This window comes from Silurus aristotelis, assembly GCF_946808225.1.
Source record: "Silurus aristotelis genome assembly, chromosome: 29".
In the NCBI taxonomy this organism is placed as follows: Eukaryota; Metazoa; Chordata; class Actinopteri; order Siluriformes; family Siluridae; genus Silurus; species Silurus aristotelis.
The window spans coordinates 10629888-10657717 of NC_139602.1; the positions used below are offsets into that span (position 1 = coordinate 10629888).

The 27830-nt window shown below is 40.1% G+C and overlaps 2 protein-coding genes across 25 annotated transcripts in view; both read left to right on the plus strand.

Annotated features, from left to right (window-relative positions):
- camta1b (calmodulin binding transcription activator 1b) overlaps positions 1–15610 on the plus strand; it is a 265882-nt gene extending 250272 nt beyond the window's left edge. For 7 of the 24 annotated variants that reach the window (XM_083535207.1, XM_083535210.1, XM_083535229.1 and 4 more), the window contains 12 exons: positions 883–1052; positions 1312–1514; positions 1598–1676; positions 1768–2083; positions 2193–2614; positions 2773–2927; positions 3718–3964; positions 4537–4608; positions 4703–4723; positions 5392–5594; positions 6257–6331; positions 8919–15610. In XM_083535207.1, coding sequence (XP_083391333.1) covers positions 883–1052; positions 1312–1514; positions 1598–1676; positions 1768–2083; positions 2193–2614; positions 2773–2927; positions 3718–3964; positions 4537–4608; positions 4703–4723; positions 5392–5594; positions 6257–6331; positions 8919–8982 — 2027 coding nt within the window. In that variant the 3' untranslated portion in view covers positions 8983–15610. Of the gene's footprint in view, positions 1–882; positions 1053–1311; positions 1515–1597; positions 1677–1767; positions 2084–2192; positions 2615–2772; positions 2928–3717; positions 3965–4536; positions 4609–4702; positions 4724–5391; positions 5595–6256; positions 6332–7027; positions 7059–8918 lie in introns of all 24 variants that reach the window. The other 17 variants (XM_083535215.1, XM_083535218.1, XM_083535211.1 and 14 more) reach the window with 6 other exon arrangements.
- A 2072-nt stretch (positions 15611–17682) lies between these two features.
- On the plus strand, positions 17683–26990 carry vamp3 (vesicle-associated membrane protein 3 (cellubrevin)). Its single transcript, XM_083534819.1, has 5 exons — positions 17683–17933; positions 21614–21701; positions 23814–23972; positions 24434–24485; positions 25317–26990. Coding segments are annotated over exons 1-5 (318 nt in total). The 5' UTR covers positions 17683–17931; the 3' UTR covers positions 25334–26990.
- Positions 26991–27830: the final 840 nt, after the last annotated feature.

A 27830-nucleotide genomic window follows, 5' to 3' on the forward strand; every position in this document is an offset into this window, starting at 1 on the left:
TTCTTTACACATCATTTAACAGAACCTGCACTTTGACTTTGACAGAGCAGTGTTGCACTGTGTGTAAAACTGCTCATGATGATAATATCTGTATGCCACAGAGCAAAGGTTGCGGTCGGTCTTTACCGAAGCGCTGCCCCTTCGCCGATTCGAGCCGTGCCACAAAGCATTTAGTAGCCCGGTTGCTCTGTTTCTGCCCTCGTCTGATTCGCTGTCTCCGAGCTGTGGGAGGTGTCGTAAGAGGGAAGGGCTGAGCGTTGATTATGTCCAGGCATTGTTGTATTGTCCCTCCTTTCCCCATCTCCTCCTCCTCCAACCTGTTTTTGGCGTACGTGCACCGCATTCTGAGTCACTCCTAGTGGACAGAGAGAAAGAGAGAGAGAGAGAAGGGAGAGAGAAGGGAGGGAGAGGGAAACGAACAGCAGGTGGAGATGACATCATCTGCACTGCACCAACACTGCAGCACTGTTCGAACAAAGGCAGCTACAGCTAACATAAAGCCTCTCTCTCTCTCTCTCTCTCTCTCTCTCTCTCTCTCTCTCTCTCTCTCTCTCTCTCGCTCGCTCTCTCTCTCTCTATCGCTCTCTTTCTCCGCCTGTTGATAGAGTGGAAATGTGCAGAACACACACACGCACGTGTACGGATTTTTATAAACGTCCTGTTGTGGGTTTTTTTGCTCTTCATGTCCAATAAACAAAGCCTATTTCCATGCTGCACCTCCATTTCAGTGTTAAATAAAAAAATGTCTTCTAAATAAACGTGTATTAATCCCAAAGCCTGGTATTTTTTGTCCTGAGAAGAATATATCCACGGTTCAGTTTAGGAGAAACCTTTAGATGGTCTCTTTAACACTCTTCGACTCGTCTCCTGTTCGTTCCATAGACAACCAATTCAGAATGTCGATCCTGGAGCGCCTGGAGCAGATGGAGCGCAGGATGGCGGAGATGTCTGGCCAGCAGCAGCAGCAGCAAAGCAGCGGAGGAACATCTGAAAGTGGAGTAACGGGAGGAGGAGGAGGAGGAGAAGGAAGAGGCAATTCCGATCAAACCCAAGTGTGTATAGTCACATTGTTCACAATTTAACAATAAGTCGGTTTGTTACCTGAATTTGTGACAGGGTCATTTAAATTCTAGATTTTGATTGGTCGGGGGGAGTCAATACATTTTCCATCATCATATTTAATACTCCAAGTAACAAGGTTGTTGTAATAAGTTATTGTTGCTATAGTAACCTGCCTGTATAAAAATAGTAATGTGAATATATGGTAACAAACACAGATTGTAATGTATATCTGATGCGATGTCCCCTCAGCTCTCCCCAGGTCATAGTCAGGGACAAGCTGGAAGCTCCTTTGAGAGCCGTGTCGTGGTGGTGTGTGAGAAGATGATGAACCGTGCCTGCTGGGCAAAATCCAAGCACTTAATCCACTCCAAAACGTTCCGGGGTATGACCCTGCTCCACCTGGCAGCTGCCCAGGGTTACGCCAACCTGATCCAGACTCTCATCAAATGGCGGTAAGCGTGTTTTTAGAGTCGTATCTAAAATACCGTCCATAATATTGGAGCATGGTGCTGATTTCGATGTTTTTTTTCCACAGCACTAAACATGCAGACAGCATTGACCTGGAGTTAGAGGTGGATCCTTTGAATGTTGACCACTTCTCCTGCACCCCATTGGTGGGTTTTCGTTGTCTGAGTAAAATGTTGTATTTTGTTTGTAAAGTAAATGTTCTCTAACAGCGATATCTTGACGTGTTTTTCCCCTTAGATGTGGGCTTGTGCTTTGGGTCACACCGAGGCAGCGGTGGTTTTGTATAAGTGGGATCGGCGCGCCCTGGCGATCCCCGATTCTCTCGGGCGCTTACCGTTGGCCACGGCGCGATCCCGCGGCCATACCAAGCTGGCTGAGTTTCTAGAAAATCTTCAGAAGGAAGAACAGCAGCAGACTTCTGCCGCCAACATGTCTTTCTCCTCCTCTACAGAAAGCTCCACCACAGAGGGGTGGATGACCGTTTGGGGAAGTGAGACTGCTTCTGGGATAAGAGCGAGCAACAGCACTAGCTCTGCTCCAGTCTCAAACCAAGGTGACCAGTGATGCAAAAATTATGTAAATTATATAAATGATCATATTTTAACTGAGCTTAAAAAATTATTAGCTGGATTTAAAGTACGATTACACCGTTCTATCTGCAGATTTAAGGAGACCCAGGTCTGAATCTTCCAGTTTCTACAACAGTGAAATCCAAGGCGATGCCCCGTTAACCAAGAAACACAAACCCAATCCTGAGATACACCAAGCAAGGCCAGGCAAGCCCGGGACTACCCCTGTGGGTATGGGAGAGCAAGTCCACAAGACTAAAACATGCCCTGCTAAAGCAGCCAAAGCTGGTACGGTGGAGTCAGGTAAAGCAGACAAGGCTCAGACAAAGTTGAGTTCGGCTTGTGGAGGCGGGCGATGGAGCAGCAGACAGACCTCGGGGCGCAGAGGGCCTATTGGAGGACTTGCTAAAGAAAGGTTGGCGAACAGGCTGAGGTTACGAGAAGCATCCGGAACGGGGTCAGTCTCCGAGCTTCTGTTGGGGCAAGAGGATCTGGAGAACACAGGTGACCTCCAGGTGTGGAAATGCACATTGCTATCAAAAAACATTTCGCTTGTTAACATGTCTAGACAAATAAATTGCATTTATTCCTTAGATATCACATTCTTATATATTAAAAACATATTTGATGAGGGGATTTTCAGAATTAACGACTAAATTCCTCCATGTTTCAGTTGAATATGATGACTCTGGCCGAGCACATCATCGAAGCAACGCCTGATCGCATCAAGAGCGAAAACTTTGAGGCCACGGAGTCAGCACCTCTGGATAGCGTTGAGGTCAACAGCACTATGAGCTGGTTAGCTTCTTACCTCGGAGATGCAGAAAGGTAATACACTCCTTCTGTGTACCGTGAAGGACTCATTATACCATGTCAGATGTGTCCAGTGTTTTGCACAAAGGGCCGGCGGGGGAGCAGGTTTTTATCCCAACCGAGTCCACACCAAATTGTTTTTATTTTTAATGGACTATCAGGTGTAGCCTTTGATTGGTTGGAATGAAAACCTGCACCCACACTGACCCTTCGTGGAAAAGACTGGACACTCCTGCCATATGTCATGTGCAGTGGTGGACGAAGTACTTGAGTTAAAGTAGAGTTGCACTCTGTAGTCAAGTCAAGTCAAGAAGCTTTTATTGTAAAATGTGACTCCATGTGACTTTCACTTGAGTAAAAGTACAAAAGTTTCCAAAGTAGTGATTTATTATAACTATAATGTTCCTATTATCATTTTTATCACAAGACTCTTTATTCACCTCAGTTTATGTGTAAAGACTCGAATGTGACTCTTAGCACACTGATCTATCAATAGAATGATATTAATGTCTCAAACACTGATTGATGTCTGTTACATTTATCATGAGTTTTTATTCGCTCATAAATTGAAAGTAATGACTGATTTCGCTAAATGTAGTAGAGTAAAATGTAAAATATTTATCTTTGAAATGTAGTGAAGGTAAAGTAAAAAGCTGCCCAAATGTAAATACTTCAGTAAAGTACAGATACGTGACAAAGCTTTAAGTACAGAAACAAATGAAATTGAATTCATTAATGCCTGCCACTGGTCATGTGTTTTGATTGAAATGTAATTAGAAATTAATTCAAGCATTTATTGTTCCAGGTTCATATACAGTAAGCCGGTGGCATGCTCCACGGGACTCGAAGACAGCCACGCTGGCAGCCACCCGGAATCTGAAGGTCCTTTCGGGAAGCTTGGACTTCCGTCTCCAGCAGACTGGAGTGCATTTCTTAACGTCCCGCACAGCAGAAAGGAGCGTGATTTAACCCAGCTGGCGCTGTCCGACCACGAGCAGAGAGAGCTGTACGAGGCCGCCCGCCAAGTCCAGAGCACTTTCCGCAAGTATAAGGTAGGGGCCTATCTGGATCCAGGGACATCTCTGTATCACTGCTCATGTAGGCTGTCATGGTGTTTATTTTATTTTTTCGGTGTTCAGTGTGGCCTGGTTTCAGTCGTTGTGCTGTATTGTGTGGTGTTGTAAGGTAAAACCAAGATATAAACCAGATCTCTCAGGTTCCATTGGGGTTTTAAAAGGTGAAAACATGGTTTGTGTTTGGATTTGTGCTTAAGAGGCATTGCAGTTAAGCATGAGGAGTCTTGCTTGAGCTGAGCATGGCCTGCCTACAGGAAATGACTGCACTGCTCTCTAAATGTGTATATATATTAATATTTATACAGTTTGTGTTACGTGTGTGTCCCCCATTCCTAAATCTATAACATACTGCCTTACATCTCCAGAGGATGCTGTAGAGTTTCAGGTACTTTGACAAATCAAAGTGGACTTCCCGGCCAGCCTGAAAACGGAATCTAATGCCATCTCCGTGGTCATGCATTCGCAGGCCCGCTGTGAATACTAACCTTTCCCCTCTCCTGTCCTCTCTTCCTCTCTTTGCCTCCTCCCTTATTCCCTTCCTCCTGCAGGGGCGTCCACTCAGAGAGCAGCAGGAACTGGCAGCTGCTGTTATTCAGCGCTGTTATAAAAAGTACAAGCAGGTAGGCTCACAAACCTGGAGATGTTCTCCTGTACAGTGCTTTACTCTAGTCAGTGTTTGCTATACCTTCATCTGCTTCCTCTTTCTTCCACAAGCTGTCATGGATAGCCTTGAAGGTAAAATAAATGTTTTTTTTAAAGGACATATAGAAAATGAATCAGAAATGAGTCAGAAATTAATGACAAAACATTATGTTTTGTAAGTGACAAGTTATTGCTGTGTTTGCTATTACCAGATTTTTTTATACAGCCTTCATTGGTCGTTATCTTATTTGTCTTATTGCCTCTTTCTCACTTTAATATTTAAGATGGTTACAATTTTAAAAAATTTAATTTTTGACAACAGACTAATTATTCTAGACGTCTGTCATGTGCAGTTTGTTTTAATGTCAAACCACAAAACATTCAAGACTGAAATCATCAATATTTATTGTCTCTTATTAGAAATCAACAAATGTATACTTTAGAACAGGGAACATATTCTATATTTATTTCATACTCATAAGCTACACATTCACACAGTGTATTGAGCACCTATTAATTGTGTATTCTGCACAATACAAGTGATAAATACTTTTTATTTCTATCTTATAAGTTCATCGTTAAGACGATAACAATAACAAAATAAAATGACAATCAATAATCAAAAATCTGGTAATGATATACAAATCAATAACTAGTCATTTATTGCTGACTAATTTCTGGTCCCTTAAAATAAAGTGATACACAGAAAAGGTGCGATGTAAAAGTTGAATGTTCACGCCGACGTCTCTTCCTTTTTCCAGTATGCACTTTATAAGAAGATGACGCTGGCCGCCATCCTAATCCAGAGTAAATTCCGCAGCTACTACGAGCAGAAGAAGTTCCAGCAAAGTCGTCGGGCAGCCATGCTAATCCAGCAATACTACCGCAGCTACAAAGAGCTGGGCCGACCCAACTCACACTCTCACGCCGCTGCAGCTGCAGCAATAGTGCAGCACAAACTGAGGTACGAAGACGTCGCAATCACAATCAATCTCCCACGTGGCACAACAGAAACCAATTCCAAGACAGCAAATAGGCCTTAGTTTGTGATCAGGAGTATATACACTCTAATAACAGTACAAATGAAGCTATTTATGCTGTCTATTAAGCTGTCTGGCCAAAAGTTTGTGGACACCTGGCACCTCCAGCTTTGTGGTAAGAACCACATACGACTGGAGAAAAAAAAAAATCAGGTGTACAATCATTTTTGATGAATCGTCTATGTTAGACTTTTATAAAAAATATAGCGTGTCATTCTTTGATAAAACGTTGTTACAACGTTACAAAATACATTGTTTTGCAATTTGTTTCAGGGCATGATTTTATTAGCAAGTATTCAGTTTTGATCCATTTAAAAGATACTTATTAACATTAACATTTGGCAGCCACCCTCATCCAGAGCGACTAGCGGTTATCTGAGTTATACAGCTGAGCGACTGAAGTTCAAGGGCCTCACTCAAGGGCCCGCCAGTTGCAGATTGGTGGTGCCGGGAACTCCAGGGTTTAGCGAAACTTGCATTTAAATTACTGCAGTGGATATTACATATCTGATTTGACCTCTGTGGGTAAGAAAAATAATGAAAGCTGAAGATCTTATTAATTTGACCCTTTAACACTGTGTTTCAGAAGTGGTCTGCTGACCAAGAGGCAGGACCAGGCAGCCAGAAAAATAATGCGATTTCTGCTCCGATGTCGCCATAGGTAAGTCACCGATTCACATCCGAAGAAATCAAAACATGACCACTGTCTTTATCATAGTCTCAATATTAGTCTTGATTAGGGGTGCAACGGATTGTAGTGGATCCGTGAGGCGTGCGGTTCGATTCGCTAATTAATCGTAATTTTTTTTTATAATTTTTGCGGAAAAGAAGTCGCTTTTTATTTCCTGCCGATTTTTAAGTAATTTCGTAACTACATAAAGCAGACGTGTGTGTTAATCAGTCAACAACAAGAGGAGGAGCAGAAAAACATGTTAAAAAGCCTCCTGCTTCATTTAAATCACATGCATGGAAGCGTTTCCTTGCTGTAACTTTTCCTGTAATAAACAGAAAGCTAATTATATTTGTCTCCTCCCCCTTTTTTTTTTTTTTTTTTTTTTGCTGAGCCGAAAAATGATGCGTGATCCGTGACTCAAAAGCCGCAATGCGATACAAAACCGTGAGTTTTGTGGTCCGTTGCACCACTAATCTCGATCCATTTGATGTAACATAAAGAAATGACTTGTACGAATTTAAATTTGTGCAAAAATCTTTTATTTATGAGCAACTAATTTTCCTAATCAGATTTAAATAGCAGACACAAAATGCGTTTTATGGCCCCTCTCCTCCCCCACGAACCCCACCTGACCCTCAGTGTGTGCTAATAGCTATGTGGTGTTGTTTTGCTGTTTACGCAAAGCCCCTTGATGGACCATAGACTGTTCAAACGGGTGAGTGCAGCATCGGCAAATCAGCCTGCCACCCCCCCACCCCAACCCCCCAAGCCTGACTTCCTGTATTCTCCAACCCTCCTTTCTCCTCCTATATCATTCTCTAAATTCTTCTTCTTCTCCTTATTCAGTTTCTCTTTCTTTCTCGATTTCTCTCTCTCTCTCTCTCTCTCTCTTTCTCTCTCTCTCTCTCTCCATCTCTCTATGTCTTTCGCTTTATGCCTGCTTGCATGACGGCCAACTCAGAGCCTCCGTGGATTTGAGCCTCTGAATGAGAGAAAGGGGACGATCGTGGTAACGAGCGATCAAACCAAAGATATTTGCAGTTTAACGTTATCCAAATCCCCCCATCACTCGATTAATTTCTCCTCCATCTCTCTTGTCATGAGGATGCTTTCTGAAAGCACTATATGGACTGATGGACTGCTGGATGGCATTGCATGCTGGCCAGAGGAGGCCTCGCTTCTTACGGGGCATGCTGTATATGACATCACTTCTTTTAGGGAAGCGTTTAGCTCTTGAATGCCTGGCTGCCTGTTTCTTATACTCTACTTGCCTTGGGTTTGAATGGAAGAAAGTGCTTCATCGAGGGGTCGGGGCTGCGGATCGCAGCGGTTTTCATGATTCTGAACGTGTGTCGGATTCGACAGAATGTTTACAGTAATACAGAGATGACGTTATTTATGCTGTTTGTTAACATTTTGTCTTCTTAATAATCTTGTTATCCATGTAATAGTGTCACACGATGTGTTGTGCATGTTTATAATAAGTTACTAACCACATCAGCGGTAAAAACGGTTCTTTTAGCTGTCGAGTCGGTCGTGCTTTTTATTCTGTATTCATTTTTTAAAGAGGTTTTTGCATGTAGTGTTTTGATGATGTCACATTTTACTGTATTTTTGATGTCTACGTTTTATGAGCGTGTGTTATTTAGTTATTCAGAAAGATACAGATGATTCTAGTCGTTCGGATATTTCTGTAGATCAGTATGAGTGCTTATTAACTCCAGTCTTGGAGCTTACTGCTGTATACCACATGATATCCTGTCTTCTCTGATCTGAACCACAGCTAGGGCTCGGCATGGTGTTAGTAATAACACCAACGCGACCCTGAGAACAGAAAGAACTCTGTCGTTTATGGAATTCATTCTATTGAAGCTATTTCATGGAGTTAATATTATTCCTATGTTTTCAGAGTTAAGATAAGATGAGATAAACCTGTATTCTTCCCACAGTGGGGAAATTTCCATGTTTTACAGCATCAAAAAGAATATGCAAATATGAAGCAGAGACACAGTACATATATAAAGTACAGTATATAAATATAAAGGAAATAAAACGCATGTAGTAGTGTCTGTAGTTTTATAAAAAAATATATACATATAATCAATTAAGTTACAGTAAACAAAAGGAATACTTGAGAATTTAAAATGTGCCATTTACCGCATCCCAAAGTGTTTAATTTCTTCCTATAGTACAGAAAAATGTTACCGATTGTATTTTCTTCATCATTAAACAACATTTCATCCTTCTGATTCATCTACTTTTAATGATAGTTCATGTAATCACCATAGCAGACGTCTCCGAACAGAATATGTAACCATGGCAACAATTCCATTAAACTGTTTGTCACCAGTCTAAATTTTGGAATGTCTGGAATATTATCACTGCAAATCAGCTGTTACTATAGAAACAATAAGATAGAAAATAGATCAAAAAGATCACCTCCTGACCAATCAGAATCCAGTATTCAGGAGCTTTGTGCATTATCCTGCCTTATGCACCTGTAAAAAAAAAAAAAAAAAAAAAAAAAAAACACGCACTAACCCGGCGTTCCTGTCTCATGTTTTTTTTCTTGCAGGGTGAGAGAACTGAAAAAGGCCAAGGAACATGAGAGCTCGCCAAAGAGCCCCGTCACAATCTAACGTTCTCCTCCAGTCCAGACTGTTTCCCCTTCTTTCTTTTTTTTTTTCTTCTTTCTGTTTTTACACAAAACAAACAATTTACCAAAAGGCAAAAACTATTCAAGGGAAAAAAAAAAAACAGAAGCGAGAAGAAGTAAAGAAAATGTGAACATGAAGTGACGGTGACATCATTACTGTCGCCCCTGGTACTGCCACAGCGTCGTGTATTTTTTCCTCTTCATTGTGGAACGTGGGGAGTTTCTGCGTAAAAAAAAAACTATGACTTTATCTGGGAAACAATGAAATCCCCATGCCATTTTTTTGCACTCTTCATATTTTTTTTTTCGGGATCAAGGAACCATGGAGCTGAATGCTTTTTCCTTTTTCGGCGCTTGTATGATACGAAAGACGACTTACGTTAATGTAATCATGCTGGATTCTGCTTATGATTAACGATGATTACATTTTTATATTTTGAACGAAATACGGAGGGAAAAAATGGCAAAACCAAAAACAAAAAAAAAAAGGTTTCATCCCATCGCTCATGTGCATGCAGAGTCAGCTCTTTTTTTCCTACTAGTCCCTCCTTTTATCCAGTAAAAAAAAAAAAAACGGGTTGGGCTGCACATGAATGTAAAACCGGGTTTAGGTTTTAAAAGAAAAAAAAAAGTTCTTGGGTTTGAAATATCCGTCTTACTTTTTGTGTTGGTTTTTTTTTTTTTTTTTTTGAGTAAGTCACGATTAAGGACGGAGCCGTGATCTCCGTCGGGGAACTGTTTGTGTGCACTGTTTTTTGACTTTCTAAACGAGTCCTTTTTTCGTAACGTCACTTTTCCCTGGCCTGACTTTGTGAGTTCCGTGTTCGCTGGATTTTAAACCCGAAATAGTGCATGCCTCTGAGCCGCGCGCTCCTGCATGCCGACCGAACTGTTTTGTGCGGTGTTTTTGTGTGTGTGTGTGTGTGTGTGTGTGTGTGTGTGTGTGTGTTTAATTAACCTCAGCCTTGTTTCTTTGTCCTGTCACATAAAATGTACATCTTGTTTAAAAATGTATTTATTGATTTGTTTGTTTGTTTGTGTTTGCTTTACTTTGTTTACCTTTTTTTTTTTTTTTACATGCATCCTGCTTCCTATACTTTTTTAACTGAAATTTTCAGTTTTTTTTTTTTTGGTCTTATAGTTGTCTCATTGTGACACAAAAACACTATTTTTGCTCTGTGTGTGTGTGTGTGTGTGTGTGTGTGTGTGTGTGTGTGTGTGTGTGTGTGTTTGCTGACAAGGTTTCAGCGCTTCTTTTCGTTGCTGTTTGCTCCAAAAATACTTTAGTTTCGAAGATTCCCGTAAAACACTGACGTCTCAAGACTTTTTAAAAAGGGTCCCTAGAAACAACCTCCATATTTTTGACTAAAGCGCGGTCCCTGTACATAACACAGACGAAAGAAATAATTTAAAAAAAGTACACGGAAAGCCAGAACCCTTACCACAAGAGGATTGTATTTAATAATATATATTATTTTATTCATAAAAAAAAAAAAAAACATAATGACATGATAAAGAGATAGAAAAAAATCTATTGTATAGTTTTGTTTGAACACCCGAGATGTACGCGGTTATATTGTTTGTAAATACTGTAAATATCTGGTGCAAAAGAAGGAGCCATGTGCATGAAATCTTACGATAATGACACAGAGCATAATATCAAGAAAAAAAAAATGTAGTGGCTATGATCTAATTCATTCAGTTTCAATATAAAAGCCTTTTATTTAAAATGTTCTTATAAAGAGCATTTAGTAAAGCATGACTTTTTTGCAAAATCATGATTGTTAAAAAAAAACAACAACATAGAATTAGTGGAGACCCGGAAAAAAACATTGACGATCCTTAGATACAACCAGTTTATAGAGTGGCGAGATGTTTGTATACTCTTACAGTCTGGATTTCTGTATGAGTGGCTCCAGAAATGTGAACGTGATCATGTGATAATAAAAGGAGTGTGAATAAACACACGGGACATCACACATGTCCTTAGAGATCCTGTGCCGTGTCTCTTGGTGTGAAGACTCCAGGGCAGTCATGAACAAAGTTTCTAAACTTCTTGGAAGTCTGGGGTTCCTGTTCATGCAGGTTTTGGTTTGACTTGTTACCCAAAAACACACACACACTCAAACACATGTTCACGCACATACACGGCCGGTCTTTAAAAATCCTCTCATAAATGAAGAAAAGTCAGTAATGTTGGTATACAAGAGGCATTCCCTAAGGAATTCTGACCAATATCCCATAATCTTTAGAAATCCTGACCTATAACCTACATTCCTATAGGATTTCTCACCAATACTCTACATCCACGTAGGAATTCTGACCCATACCCCTCATTTCCATAGGAATTCTGACCAATACTCCACATCCACATAGGAATTCTGACCCATACCCCTCATTCCTGTAGGAATTCTGACTAATACTCCACATCCACATAGGAATTCTGACCCATATCCCACATTCCCATAGGAATTCTGACCCATATTCCACATTCCCATAGGAATTCTGACCCATATCCCACATTCCCATAGGAATTCTGACCAATACTCCACATCCACAGGGGAATTTTGTCCCATATCCCACATTCCCATAGAAATTCTGACCAATACTCCACATCCACACATAGGAATTCTGACCCATACCCCACATTCCTAGAGGGATCCACCACAGATTCTTGTAGGAATTCTGATGAGTACCACACAGCCCTGAAAGAATTCTGGTGAAAGTCGTAGTTTACATTCCTAAAGGAGTTCTCACTTTCCCACACTTCATATTTGTTGTTCGCACAATATTCTATTCATTTGGTTCGACAGATTAACAGATTAAACCACAGCGACCCTGAGCAGAACAGATCTCCAAGTGAAGCTCTGATCACGTCATGCACACATCCAGAAAAATGTGCAGGGGGTTTGCAGTCCCGGTACAAGCCTCTGTTTTGGTTCTCTGAGGGTGACAGTTCAGCAATCTGTAGACTTCACATACAATCTGCATTCATGAGTCTTACATAAGAAAAAAAAAGCAAAGACTATTACCATGTAGAAACTTCACTAGTGTCTAACGTCTGGTTTAAGAAGGAGCTGGGATTAGAGATCAATCAGAAGGATGTGGGTTCAAACCACAGCAATCATAACCCTTACCTTCTTCTTCTCAGCTCAGCGCTTCTAATAAAAGCAAAGAAACCTGCAGAAATTATTATCTGAATGTCAATGATTTATAAATAGGACATTGTACAGCACAATATCAGTTTATGTAACACAAATAAAACTGTGCTTTCGATAGAAGTAGTGAGTCCAATTCCAAATCCAGACTTCAGTCAGATTCAGTGGTGAAACAGAACGCTGTATTACACGTTCTCTTAATAGAGTCTATAGATCTTGTTCTCCAATCAATGATCTTGATTTTACACAGCACTGAGAGCCATTTATACACAAATCCAGACGATTCCAAGCTTTTCCTGTATTTCCCCAGACAATGGCTAGCGAGATGTTTTTCTTTTGCCAATAGTGCCATGATATCTGTATATCTATTAATAAATTATTCTGCTCAACCGATGATTATAGCAGAGGTTAAAGAATAGAACAAGGACCTAAATTCATGACATCACCCTCACAGTCGTACAGTAGAGGCTTCTGCCCCGGGAGAAGAGATGCCTTGGTCTCACTCTAGTTCTGTCTGTTCAGTTCTCTCATGTCTCAGCATAATCACAGAAAATGGACCTGACACTGAAGCTGTTGTGAAACAAAACGAGGAGGTGTTGAATATGCAGGATGAATTGTATTGTAAATGGCAGTCTTGGACAGGGAATCTCCTCCTCTACCTTGTTGGAGACAGAAAACACAGATAATGTTTATATTTATATTCTAGGAATCAGAGCGTCGTGTATGATCTGAGAGGAAGATTCAAATGATACGATTTTTGTCAGATTTTTCTGCTTAAAAGAATGAATGAAATCTGAGAAAGGAAGGCGGAGAAAATTAATCCGGATTGGTTTGAACGCTCCATCCTCAGACAGGTAAAGAGATTCATCTGACCAAGCCTGCCATGTTTCTTATCCCTGTTTGAGTCATTCTCATTATGGATTTTTATTTTTTGTTTCTGTGAATGAGGTGCTGTGTAATATGGCTCGGTTGGAAATCACTGTCCACTTGTATGTGTTTATTTTACGTCTCATCGGCAAAAAGAACGCAAGGGCTTCGAATTAGGGGTCATCACGGGCGAATCGGGGAAGGAAACAAATTTAATATCCGAGTATCAGACGTACAGAAAAAAAAATCATTATTCTTCTGACTCACACCAGCAGCTACACTCAGAACGTATGGTGCTCATTCACAAGTCTTACATCTGGTGTATTTCTGTCCTCCTCCCATTTCAGTCTGACTGCATCCGATTCCACATTTTCTTCGTCGTCCTCCTCATCGCAGAGATTTAATATCACTATTATCGTAGAAAGTGCCTAAAACGTAACCTTCTGAGATTTCAGGAGTTTGTTACCTACACTGACGGTCAATGTTAACTGGGTTGGCTTTTTTTTTTTCCTCTCTTTTTTTATACATGTGGATATGCAAGGCTGATAAAACGGTTTCATTGTTTGAAGAGTAACGATATCCATCCCTGACCCTTTCTCCTGAACATCTTCAGAATAAGGAACTTCCCTGTGGAAAAAAAATGGTGCCAGGTTTTTTTTTTCTTCCTTTTCTGTCCAGGGATGTTGAATCGATTCATCTTACATACACCATTTTTGTTTTCCAATGCTTACAAAAAGCCAGATAATGGAGCGTTCACATGAAGAGAGATACGAGAAACGCAAACATGAGTAGACACGAGAAAACGTTCTGTCACCTTCATACACGTCACCCATCACACCACACCACACCACACCGCGTTCCTATAGCAGGTGCACTTCGAACAGAACTCACCAGTGTTCCCATGATCATTGATCGTTCTTTTATTTCCTTTAAAACTGCATCTTCCTCATGGTCTGAACGTTCCTCCAAAAGTGAGCGTCGCAAAATTCAGGAAGTCATCTCATGAAAAGCTTTTTTTAATCGTGGCTGGTTCTTCATTTGGCCTGCTGTCATCTAATCAGGAAACACTTATTTAAAGTATAGAAAACACTCAAATTGTGCTCATACACAGAAGATCAGTATCAGTAATCCATCTACTGTGTTTTGTCTGAAACCACAAAGTGTGTGTGTGAGTGTGTGAGTGAGTGAGATTAGAGATAACATTCTGCCTCCCTTTTTGTAATGTTACTCAGGGTGCCAAAACTTGGAAGGGAGACTCCAGATTTAGGTTAAAATGTACAAGTCAGGGCTTTTGGGTCTGAGAGGAAACCATTCCATCGATTCGAAAACAAAGGCATTGACCACAAGAATCACTAAAAACGCCGGAAAGCAGGGTAGGCCTTGTATTACTGCTGAGTTCAATAATCATCATCATTATCATCATCATCATAATGGTGTAACTGAGGGAGTTTCACGTAGACATCACTCATTTAAACATTTCCAAAAAAAAAAAAAAACGGAAATACCTCAAAGTTCGACACGTCAGCAGAAACCCGAACATCGTTACTTAGACATGACTTTTTTTTATACTCGAACATCAGACTGATTTCAAGTTTCTATGAGGTGAGAGGTTCACACACTCCATCCTCCAAAAGGAATTCCCCAAAGCCTTGTGCGAGGTCGTCGTGCTTTAGTGCCCAGACATCACGCGCTCCTCCGAAAGCTCAGACACAGACGGAGGAACGACACGAGACAGGTTTTAAACGTCTCAAACCCACGAGCTGCCGGAATAGATCAATAAAAACCGCTCACTTTGATGTTCCCGTCCCTCTGAAATAATCCAAAATACTTAGAGTAGGTCTATAATAAACCAATCATCTCTCTTCTTATTTACAAATTCAGAGCAATAAACAGTTTCGGTTTCTTTAAAGCAGCGTGCTATAGTTTAAAAAGAATAAAGAAACGTTAAAAAAAATAATAATCATTAAAAAAAAAAGTAAAGACATGCTTAGTTCACTTCCTCTTATGCAATTAATGGTACAGAAAGTCAGGCATTCAGTGATCTGTGGATATCGGTTTCATATTTCCCGAAACCCTAATGCACGTTTTCATCATTTTTCAAACGCTCAGAAGAAGAAGTAAAAAAAAAAAAGGTGAATATTAAGCCCAGCTTTCTTACAAGGCGAAGGGCAATCAACACTCTGCATGTAAAACTAGTATTAGTCCTCTCTTTTTCCCCTCCCTTTTCTCTTTTTTTCTCTCTCTCTCTTTGTTCCCTTCTTTCTTCCCTCATTCCCTGCTTTGTATACCTCTTTCTTTATTCCTCTCTCCCCCTCTACTTCCCTCCGACGTTTTTTTCCCCCTGCGTTCTGTTTTTTCCTCAGCTGTCTTTCTCTTCCTGTCCTTCTTGTGAGATTTTTTTTTCTTTTCTGTAATTGTGCATGTAAGAGCATCACTGAATTGTTGGATATGTTTTAAAAAAAAATAAAAATACTCAGCTGCTGAAGCCATGCAAAACATTTTGAATTGCCCTCGAAACATGGAAAATGTTTTCTGAATGCTTTATATAATTTCTGCTGTAAAATAAAATCTGAAAAGGAAAAAAAAGGTGAAGGTTTGGCCCGTTATTCCTGCAGTATATCACACACACTTACTCTCACACACACACACACACACACACACACACACACACACACACACACACACACACACACACACACACACACACACACACACACACACACACACACACACACTAATTAAAAAGGTTAGGAAGCTCTCTCTCTCTCTCTCTCTCTCTCTCTCTCTCTTTCTCTCTTTCGGCGCCACAGCGGATCATCCGTCTCCACCCCCCTGTCCTCTACATCTGCCTTCTTCAACCCAACTACCTGCATGTCTTCCCTCACCACATCCATAAACCTCCTCCTTGGTCTTCCTCTTTTCCTCCTTCCTGGTAGCTCCATTCTCAGAATTCTCCTACTGATATACCCCATGTCCCTCCTCTGCACATGTCCAAACCATCTCAATCTCACCTCCCTCACCTTGTCTCCAAAACATCCTACATGCGCTGTCCCTCTAATAAAGTCATTTCTAAACCTGTCCATCGTCGTCACTCCCAACGAAAACCTCAACATCTTCAGCTCTGCTACCTCCAGCTCCACCTCCTGTCTTTTACTCAATGCCACTGTCTCTAATTCATACAACATCTCAGGTCTCACCACAGTCCTTTAAACTTTCCCTTTCACTCTTGCCGATACTCTACGATCACAAATCACTCCTGCTATCACTCTTCTCCCCCCACTCCACCCTGCCTGCACTCTTTTCTTCACTTCTCTAACACACCCTCCATTACTTTGCACTGTTGACCCCAGGTACCTTACCTCATATATATATATATATGAGAGGGGGGGGGTTAAATATTAACAAATGACTCTATTGGCTGTTACTGGTGTGTGGAGTGAAACTGTGAAGTTTATTAAAGACACAAACAAAGCAAACATCTCTCAGAAATAAGAAGCAGAAAAGAAGCCCATCAACACTGATGCATCTGATATCAGCACCACACACATTACCATCCACACATAGTGTTACTGCTGAGCCGAGAACCTCCGCCCTCAAAAAATATCTCAGACCAGTCATCAGGGCCCCTGGAGTATCTGTAGTCTTGTTCTGGTCCTCTGGATTCACCACCACCATTAGGATGAAGCTGTTACTGAAGAGAAATGAATGAATATTTGAGATGTACAAGATGTTTCATGGGTTCCCAAACCTCTGCAGGAGCACACCACCACACTGTACGAAGGTATCGACTGTGAATTGCTAAGACAGTGGGAAACCTCGTATCACTGCTGAGATCAAATCAGGAGATCAGTTCGACACATTGTGCTAGAAAAGAGGGTTCTCCAGAAACAAAGCATAGAAGATCAGATAAACACATTCTATCTCTAAAGGGTTCTCCAGTAATAGGGTTTGGGGGAAAGTGAATAGAGGAATGTATGGAGGAAGTAGAGGAGATATCTGCAGAGGGTTTTTCAGGAACAGGGTGTTTGAAACCGAGCTAAATGAGAGAAGTAATGGAGATCAGATCAACATGTTGTTCAGGACTGTGGGTTCTCTTGGGGGGTATTCCAGAAAGGGAAAGTAAGCGGATATCTTCAGCTTTCGGTTCTAAAAACTGGAAGTAACTTTCAGGACATGCAAGTAGTCATAATAACATGTGCTCTGAACTTAACGTGCTCTGGAGCAGGATTTGTTTCAGAGAGGTGACAAGAGCATTGCCTGGCTATAAAAGGATGTGAAAGCACAGATGAAAGGTTGATAAAACCACGTATGGATGATGTGTTTTCGTGTCCAAATAAATATTTGCAGGATCGAACATTTATTTAAGACGAGTCTTTAAGATATTAATAATAATCACACACTCCAGTGCTCATGATAGTTCTCTCTCTCCAGTGTTCTGTAGTGTTTAAAGACTATAATCACACTCTTGATATCACTCAAATGAGGATGAGGTTCTGCTTTTGAGTCTGGTTCCTCTCAAGATTTTTTCCCCATAACATCTAAGGGAGTTTTTCCTTTCCACAGTCACCAGGGCTGCTCATCAGGGATAAATACACATCATTCATCTTAACTGTTGATTTCTGTAAAACTGCTTTGAGACAATGTCGGTTGTGAAATAAACTTGACTTGACTTGACTATTAGGTGAATAAGGTTTTGTAGAGTCACCTGCTTTTAAAGACGATCAGAAACTTTCAGAGGCTTCTTTATTTTGTGTGTGTGTGTGTGTGTGTGTGTGTGTTTCCGTTTCCCTCATCAAGCGCTCTTTCCCTTTAAACACTGCTCCTGGATCAGTCGCTTCACACAAGGTCTATAACACCACTATCTTCTCCGTCCCTTTCACTGCTTCGTATTTCTGCCTCTAGGAATCATGTAAGTTCTATTTATTACTTTGTTAAACTCTTCTATTTAATGTAATTTCAGCGTCATGGCTCATTGTTTAGAGGAAAATGACAAATACACAAACGCATGTAAAAAACTGCGCCCAAACTTTCTGCGGCCTCTCCGTCAGCGGCTAAGCGCAACAGGTTAGCATAAACACGAACTAGCCCAGTTTTTATTTCATTATTATTTTAAACATTTATTCACCTCGAAATAGCGTACAGTCTCTTAGTTTGTTTTTATAAATCATATTTCATTTTATACGTTCATTTTTTTTTTGGCGTTTTTGTACATTAATAACAACTTAATGTAACTTTTTTTTTTTTAAAAACGGCTAAGTAAAGTTGCTAGCAAACAAAGTGTATTTAGGTAACAATGTTTTGCTAGCGAACACAAAGTGAAGGAGATTTTATATATTCATTTTTTTTATTTTTTTTTTAACGCCTGTCTTTGTGTATAGGACGACTTTTAATTTTGTAGCTGATAGTGACTGATTTACATGTCGTCATTGTAGGTTTGAAGGAAGATTTGAGTTGTTTGCTTTACTGAATTAATGTGTTTTTATGTCATAAAGGTATAAAAGTCCACACAGGTTTATTTTGTCATCTGAGAAGCAAATGGTTGGGATTTATTTTCCGGCTATTGTTTGACTAATCCCGTTTCACAATGCACTTCATTCAGACTGTGTAAACAGATTATATAAATATATATAATTACAGGGGGAAAAAAATGTTTTTCGAATTGATCAAGGTTACAGTTTAATACATTGACAATACACACACCCTGATTTGAGTTACACTCTATAGTCCAAAGTATTCGGACACCTGACTTTTCCAGCCTTATTGTATAATGTGAAGTTTTTCCCTTCACTTGAACTTGGTGTAGGAAAGGATTCCCATTCAGTTGTATTTCCAGGTTTCACCACTAGAGGCAGACATACAGTTTAACAATTATAAGCTACCTCTGACGTCACTCTGCACCTTCTTCATCAAGAGTATAAAAAGCCAGAACATCGAGCAGCATTCGTAATCACGCAACCTACCGAACAGCAGATAGCTATCAATTCTAAACCCAGTAAAGTTTGAGTGTTCTGAATCCTACGCTGGGGCGAGTACAATCTCCTGATCGGCGCACACCAGATAGTAAAACTCCCTTATTGGTCCTTCGAGCTAGATAGGAAACATTCCTAACACTAGGAGACCCACATCTCTTGTTATAATGTATGTGAACACACTGCACCCCCAGGCCTCCTCACCCACATCAGTATAAGACTTTACTAACCCCTGTGTAGATCTTCCTGGAAAAGTGGAGATCTTAATAAGAGCAGACTTTAGGATGTTCGAAATGCTGGCGGTCAGGTGTCCACAAACTTTTGGCTATATTGTGTTTAAAGCTGCTGTAATGTTCTAAAAAAAAAAAAACTGGATCTCTTGATAAAGCTCACATTCAAATGAAATAAAGATGGTGGTTGTTGAAGAACAGTGATTATGTATAAAATGTCTGTCTTGTAAATATGACAAACAAAAACGTGCACTTAAGCGTCACATTTTGATTGTGGCTCATAAAACGAACCGGATGCAGACTTGGACTCGGAGCAGAAGGAGATTTGATGACTTGATGTCTCCTCGTTCTTATGTGTTCAACAGCTGTTAAGGACGTCTTTGGAAGCATGAGATTTTCCCTTCGCTTATACGATGAGATCCAATCCCGTTCCAGCATGACAGTGCGCTAAAAAGGTTGCTATGGCAACCAGTAGTAGAAACGCGTCCTTACAAATTCATGGTATATCGATCGAATCGCTGTGCAATTGCGCAAGTAGCGTAATATCAACATCCGAGCGAAATAATATAAAAAAAAAATATTTTAAAGATTTTTCCGTGTTTTCTGAAACGTCGTGCTGCAGAACCGCCATACAAGAGCTGTTACTATAGAAACGGAAACCTTCCTGTTCTCGCTTATGTTATCGCAGATGCAATCGTTCTTCCCATCAGCACACTTCTTTTGTAAAATCTCAGTGTATGTTCCTCTGACCTCATCGTCTTCCTCAGATCTTTTACAGATCCTTGACACTGGTGACTCCTTCCCTAAGCCTGTTTGTAATCAGTTAAAGTGTGTGGTTGCCATAGAAACCATAACCTATTAGTGTACAGTGATGAATGTGGGCGTGTGATTTGAAGCTGATTTGCTATCGAGAGAATTCATTAACACTTCTGTCCAATCCCTTCTTCAGGATTCGGATAAATAGGAGAATTGTGTGTGTGTGTGTGTGTGTGTGTGTGTGTGTGTTGCTCGGGGAGTCAGTAGTGTCCTGGTGGTGCTGGTGTATCTGTCAGAGCCTCACATCATTCACCATGTGACCTCCAAGCCGTGTGATTCAGAGCTGTGATCAGATTAAACACAAACCAGACCCTGACTATCACGGATGCACGTGCTGCTCGTTTCCTCAGACGTCTGGAAGTTATTAATTAATTATTAAATTCTCTATAAAACGGATCACAACTGTACGTCCCGAAGAAAACCACATGATCAATTTTTATAGTTTAAAATTCACTATAACCATATTGTATAGCATAAACTAGCAAACCCAGACCTGTTCCAGCATGACTTCACTGTTCATGTGCATAAAATCCAACTCCATGAAGATTTGCTTGCCATGGGAGCATTAGAGTGGAAGATCTCCTGCTATAGAGCTTTAAACACAAATAATTGTGAACACTGACTGCACCCCAGGCCTCCATCCCTCACCTACATCTGTACCTGACTTTACTCACATCCTTGAATCTGGATGAATTCTCACAAATATCTTCTGGAACTTCTTCCCAGAAGAGTGGAGCTGCTTGGAAGAGCAAATGGAGATGTTGATTGGGATGCTCAAAACTCTAGTCAGGTTTACTCTTGTTTTATTGTGAATCTGTAATATGTAATAAACACACGGATTATCATCATAATAGATGATATTTTATGGTCCATGTAACGTTTCTCTTCCCTGTTTATCATCTGCACCGAAATCAATGGAAATAAATGCAGCGCTTGTTGTACCACATTTAACCACAAGGGGCAGTGTGGCTCTAATTATCAAAACTCGTCTAAATACACTTAAGATCAGATGTAAGTTTATTTATATTTCAGATTTATTTACTGGAAATTAATATTTTTTATGAATCAGAGAAGGATGAAATCTTTTGAATAAAGCACTTACATAGGCTTGAAGCTAAAGCTGCAACATAAAGAACACACACTACACAAACAGGGTAGGGGGTGTACGTTATATAATTTGCGATAATATCAATGTGCAATTTGAGTTTATCGGGAATATCACAAAATTCAAGAAGGGAAGAGAAAAAAAAAAAAGTGGATCCATATATAAAGTGTCCAGGGTGCAGCATAAACATGGAAAAAACACCTGTGCAAAAATGCCTACGATAATAAATATCCTGGTTGCACAATTTTTGTTATTATTATACACAATTGTAGAAGGTATTAATTTACAAAGGTACTGTCTGGGTATCACCCAAATGAAGACTGGTTCCACCTAATGATTCTTACTTATGGTAGTTTGAGATTTTTTTTCTTTTGAAGTTTAAATTTTTTTTATAAAGCCCCATCATGTTTTTTTGTAATTGATTAAAATTTCCTTTTTAAGATCAGAGTCTGTTTGTTTTTCCTCACAGGTCTGCTCCGGTTGCAGAAGGCCCCGGCGCTTCGGGAGCGGGAGGAAGCAACCGAAGGCTGCAGCAGACCCAGGCTCAGGTGGATGAGGTATGTGGAAAAAAAAACAAAAACAAGCCACAACAATAACAAACTTTTTCTGCCAATATGAAAAAAAAAAAAAATAAATAAACTTTTCAAGCGTGCACTAGGGGGCGGTGTCGAGCTTCGGATATAATATATTCCTATATACTCCTATATTCCTGCCTTGAAATATAGTGAAGAGAGACACGAAAATTGGAAACGGAGGCAGGCAGTTGAAGAATGCCGTCACGTGATGGTTAATTAATCCTTTTGTGCACTGAAATTGTTTGTAGAAGGTGATCGGTGTTGATCTGGACAATTGTTTGAGTGTGATTTATGCGCAGAGACACGCACTATGGATTACTGTGGGTGTGAACATGAATGCGGGGCGTCTCCAAAATGCCTGTCTGATCACTCCTGACTGACGTCCCGTGTCTTAATGACACGTTCTTAAGCATGCAGCACTCACGTGTCGCTGACGCGTTTACGGAATTGTCCATTGAATCCAGCGTCAGGGTGTATATTTTTTACAGACCGGGTTTTTATTACGAACCGTTGATGTTCGATTGTTATTAGGCTGATGTTAGACGTTCTGCAGCTGCTTCGTCAGGTCTTCATGCTTATCTGGTACATGCACGTGGGCCAGGAAGTCAGACGTGTCAGCCAGATGCCGTGGAATTCAAACTTCATTAAAAGATTCGGGAGTGTTCTTTAAACACGCTGTATAATATACAGAGCATCCAGTATCATCCTTCATCTTACAGTGTTTATCGTAGTTTCCGTAGCGATATATAAAACTATAACTTTAATTTTCTTCAGGACAGAAACGTGTGCTGTTTTTGGTTTTATAGGATAAACAAAAAACCGGAAGACGGCCGTTCCGTTATATTAGATGCAAGTAGAAACGGACAAAAATTGGACACTAGGGAATCGTGGTGGTGTAAGGGGAATAAAACGCTGTGTTTGATTCATCACTTTATTTGTAACATTGTAAATGTGCAGCGTTTTTATTGTCCTCGTGAACGCACAAGTAAGACTTGCCCTTGTTAGCGGCTTTAACTAACAGCCAGCTTACAGAGTACAGAACCTAGTGCCTCACTCATCTGGGAAAAAAATCCTTTAATTCATCTGACTGTTCTTGTAGTTCTCATGCCCTGATTGCTTCACAGTTAAAGTGTGTGTGTGTGTGTGTGTGTGTGTGTGGGGAGTTCATCTCAGGACTTGCAGCTACTTATGTAATCACCGGTCTCTATGGTTATGTAAGAGAAGCATGAGGCCTCCTTCCAGTGTATGCCATTTTAAAGGGACCGTGCCCTGTCATGCATTCTCTTTTTTTTCCCCTCTCTCTCTCGTGCTCTCTTTATAGCTCTTATTCTCTTGTTTACTTTGTCTATTTTTTAATCCCTCTTTTTTTTTTCTTTGTTTCTCTGTCGTCTCTCTCTCTCTCTCTGCATTAGTTTGTAGATCAGTGGAGCATGTGGGTTGGGTGCATGTTGGTCAGGTTGTTTTATTAGGTTGCCATGACTGTTATATAACAGAAGGGTGAGGCTCTAACCATTTCAGAAACTGTTCCGGGGAAAAGGGGGACTTCCATAGTTTAAGAATGAAATGCACATGTTGAACACCAGTTCGTTTCAGACGTTTTCTTGGTTCGGAAGAAACAATGCATCGTGCTGATCATATCTACACCTGACATCATGCATGTTTCCACAATACCTCAGTACACCTGTACATGTTTAAAGCATGCAGCCTGTCGACCGACAGACAGACAGACAGACAGACAGACAGACAGACAGACAGACAGACAGACTCGACCCAAAACACTGTCCTAGTTTGTTAAATCCCAGGCACCACTAATGCTGCTGAATTCATCATTGGTCATAAACCAGTCTAAACTGGTTTAATAGTTGAAAAGATTTTTTTTAGATGTACGCATTATTTTCAGGAGGCTCGAGTCACTGACCATCGACCAGAACAAACCTTTCATTCAGAACGAATGTTTTCTGTAAACTGGCTTTTATAAGGATGAAGTTTTTTTTGCTTTTTTTAAATTATTTGAAAACAATCCAGGTCTTGACCCAGGTGTTGACTTTGCTCAGAAGCGTTTGAGTGTGTAAATTGTTGTCCCTCGTCTCTCAGGTGGTGGACATCATGCGGGTGAATGTGGACAAAGTCCTGGAGAGAGACCAGAAGCTGTCCGAGCTGGACGACCGTGCCGACGCTCTCCAGGCCGGAGCCTCGCAGTTCGAGACAAACGCTGCCAAACTGAAGAGGAAATACTGGTGGAAGAACTGCAAGGTAAACCTTCTTCCATTCCTCTCTCTGTGATCAAAGAAAAAAATGCTGAAATCATGACCGCATTCTCATACAGTGCCTGTCGAACAAATACGGCCGAGTTCTGTAAGCGTTATTTAGAGAGTCTTCTGGAGCGTCATCTATCATTAAACCACCTGCTGAGTCACCTCAATCCCATCAATGCTCTGGGATGAACTGGAGCACAAGGGAAAAAAACGAGAGCGTGTAAAGCTGTTCTTCACCCAAAGAGGATTTTACATTAAAAATTAAGTGGAACATCTGGACATTTATAGATGTTTGATCAACGTAAATCTTCATGATGTTGCATTAGCGTGTGTGTTGCATAGAAACAAAATGAACATGCAGGTCTTTTTAAAAACCTGTTCTGTATATATTAGTTCTCCAGATCGTTTATTTTATTTTAGGTTTTTCATTATTAACATGCTTGTATGTAACCTTTATAGATGTGGGCCATTTTGATAGCAGTGCTTATAATCATCATCGCCATCATAATCAGTGAGTATCGACTTTCTTTCATTTTATTTCAGCAATTCAACACACACTTCTTGTGCTGTTTTAGGAAATGAATCAACTCTCAAATAATATATTTATTAAATTTTTTTTTTCATTAAACAGAAATTCCTGAAACTCTTTATTCCTATTATACCGCAGCAATATTCCAATTACAGCACATCATATTTCATCCTTTTATGGCTACTTTTAGTCATTATTCTACATACACTTTTTAAAATAAACCTCTATTCTTTCCACTCACTGTAACAATGCACTGACACTGGAGACTCCTTCCTTAATTGTTTCTATAGCAACTGTATATAGCAATGTCTCTATTGGTTGTTTCTGCAGGATCTAACATTTGACATTTTTAGGCTTTAAAAAGACTTTAATTCTCTGATGTCTATTTGAAATCTCGCAGTGCTTTAGAGTGTTTTTGTTGGTTAGTTTCTGAAGTGTTAGTCCCAGTTATGTATTATAACAATTAAACGAGACCGACATGCAACAACCAATCAGCTTTCTGCTATTAGCACAAATCCCTCAGATTGTACCACCAGGTGTAAAACGGATATTATTTTTTAGCTATAGTTTAGTGATCTGAATTTAGGGCTCGGTTAAGGCCAGTCGTCAACAACATATTTGTGCGATGTTGAATTATAGGTTTTAAATTTCACTTTCAATGGTCTTACTAAGTCTTAAATTGGACATTGTGAAACCCGCAGAAACCTCATGGAATCAGTAACTTAAAACCCATGATTCGGAAATGAATTCACGCCCGATCAGAACCAATCAGAACGCTTCTGAATTATTTATTTTTTCTCCTCTTTATTCTAGTTTGGAGTAATTCCTAAGCCAGCAGGAGACTCACGGAACGGCCCGGCGGTTCTTATGGAAGAGAGAATGAAAAAATATATATATTTCTGAAGGATCAGCTGATACAATGAAGACTGAGCGAGCACGTTCTTCCTGACGTAAAGCTGTTCTAACCTGCTGAGTGTCAAATTTTGTACAAAGAAAAAAAAATAGATTTTTTTTTTGGTGGTTTTTTTTCCTTCTTTTTTAATGTTTTGATTTTAATAGTTGTGATCGGATTGTGCATTTGTGGTGTTTTTTTTTTTTGTTTTTTTTTTCACGCTTGTTAAAATTTACACACACTCCATATCTTCACCGTTTGTACTCATCACAGCTGGAATTAAGCAGTGTGGTTAAAAAGCAAAAAGGGCATGTGGGTTGAGAAGGGGTGGAGCTGGAACATCAACAACGTCATGATCAAACCTGACCAGATCTTACAAACAAGCTCCTGATTATATTTATAGCATGATTACAGCCTCTACAAACAACATCAACAAAAAAAAAAGCAGTTTCTAATTTTTTTGTTTACTTTTTTTTTCTTTGTTCAGTCCACAAGGTCACACGACTGATCCGTGTAGATCTCCCTGTAGCTGTTTGTAGCTTTAATGTTAAACTATCTTGACCAAAACCTTCAGCTTTTTCCGATCAACCGAGAGCTCAAGGTCTCCCTACAATAGGAAGCTTCTTTTTTTTTTTTTTGAATGAATTGTTGCCTTAACGTTTTTAGATCCAGCGAACAAACACACCCGAGTGCCACATTAATCAACACTACTGCCAGCACAAATCAAATCCTATGCGTGTTTACGTTTATATATAAAATAAGCCATATCGTTGAATTAATATAGTTTATACTTGCTTGCACGGTTGTTTTCTTTTCAAGCTTTCGAGCCGTCTGATGATCTCACCCTAACATTTTGATGCATTTAAATCCAGTTCTCGCTTCTCTCTTCCCTTTCCTTCCGACAGCAGCGGCGTTCTCCCAGGGTTCACGCCACTTTCGGCGGCAACGAATCACATTTTGTTTTGTGTGCGATTGATTTATGAATTGACATTACTGTGCAAAAGACTTGGACAATCTGGGAAATGTTTGTGTGTGTGTAAGAAAGAGATGCTACTTATCAGGACACTGTTTGTTTTTAAAACACGACGTCATTCGTGTAAAGATCAAAATAACTGCAAATGAGTTTGTTTCTTCCAAACGTCATCTCATCACCCCACTAACAGCACAGCGCTAGCGGGGGCCGTTTAACAAATGCACTGGTGATAAAGTACTTGGAGGAAACTTTATAAGTGGACCTGATTCTCTGATTAAAGCTCGGTCCCATGCTATCTAGCTATCTATCTATATATATATATAATTGAGAGCTACTGTTTTTTTTGAGTTGTCTGAAAGTTTGTATCAACCTACAGCTTTCAGTAAAGCTCAAGGGGGAAAAATGTATAACTTCCCTGTGTGGGTTCAGGCACCGCGAGCAGAAGGCGGCAAATTCTATTATTATTATATGGTTTATGTTAGACGCATTCTCAGTCCAAGACTTTTGCACGTTTCTGCTTTCTGAATGTCAACCATCATCCAAATCAATTTCTAAAAATGGCCTTGTGGTTTTTTTTTTATAAAAAGTTTTCTCCTGCTAATAAACGTGTATTTAATAACCTTAATCAGCCATGGTCTCTGTTTGTATGTGCTCCAAGGAACAAACTCATGTTCAGCTGTTCTGAGAGGAAATCTGGCTTGTTTTAAAAGCTGATTGTCTTCACCCTGTTGTTCAGAGATCACAAGTTTGAATTCCAATGATGCCACAGCAGACCGTGCCTGAAAACCGAAAGAGCAAAAGTGGTTGTGTTGTCAATGGAGTTTTCTCTCCCTCTATTTGTCCTGTCTTTCCTACTCTTGTGTCAATCACAGAAATACCAGACAACTGCAGTAGCTTGTGCTACTAAGGAGGAAGTGAGAGCAGCAATTAAGAGGATGATGAGTGGAAAGTTAAAGCGAAAAGTCGGTTGGACCAAATGACATACCATGAAAAGCATGGAGATGTTTAGGAGAGATGCAGTTTTTAACCAGATTGTTTAACAAGATTTTGGAAGTTGAAAGGATGCCTGAGAAATGCAGGAGTTGTTTGCTGGTACTGATCTCAGGAGGTGAAGCTGGAGGTAGCAGAGCTGAAGATGTTGAGGTTTTCGTTGGGAGTGACGACGATGGACAGGATTAGAAATGAGTTTATTAAAGGGACAGCGCATGTAGGACGTTTTGGAGAAAAGGTTAAGGAGGTGAGATTAAGATGGTTTGGACATGTGCAGAGGAGGGACATTCTATTATATTTCGCTTTTCACAACAGACATTGTCTCAAAGCGGTTTTACAGATTTTAAGAGGAAAACTCCCTTAGATGTTATGAGGAAGAAATCATGAGAGGAACCAGACAAACGGGGAACCTCATCCTCATTTGGGTGACATCAAGAGAGTGATCATAAATCTTTAAACAATACACTGGAGA

Excerpts from the sequence above, each read along its gene's own strand:
- vamp3 (XM_083534819.1), top strand. Across the intron at positions 21,702-23,813 it reads CCCAGGCTCAGGTGGATGAG|GTGGTGGACATCATGCGGGT; the intron begins GTATGTGGAAAA and ends CTCGTCTCTCAG. Across the intron at positions 23,973-24,433 it reads ACTGGTGGAAGAACTGCAAG|ATGTGGGCCATTTTGATAGC; the intron begins GTAAACCTTCTT and ends TAACCTTTATAG.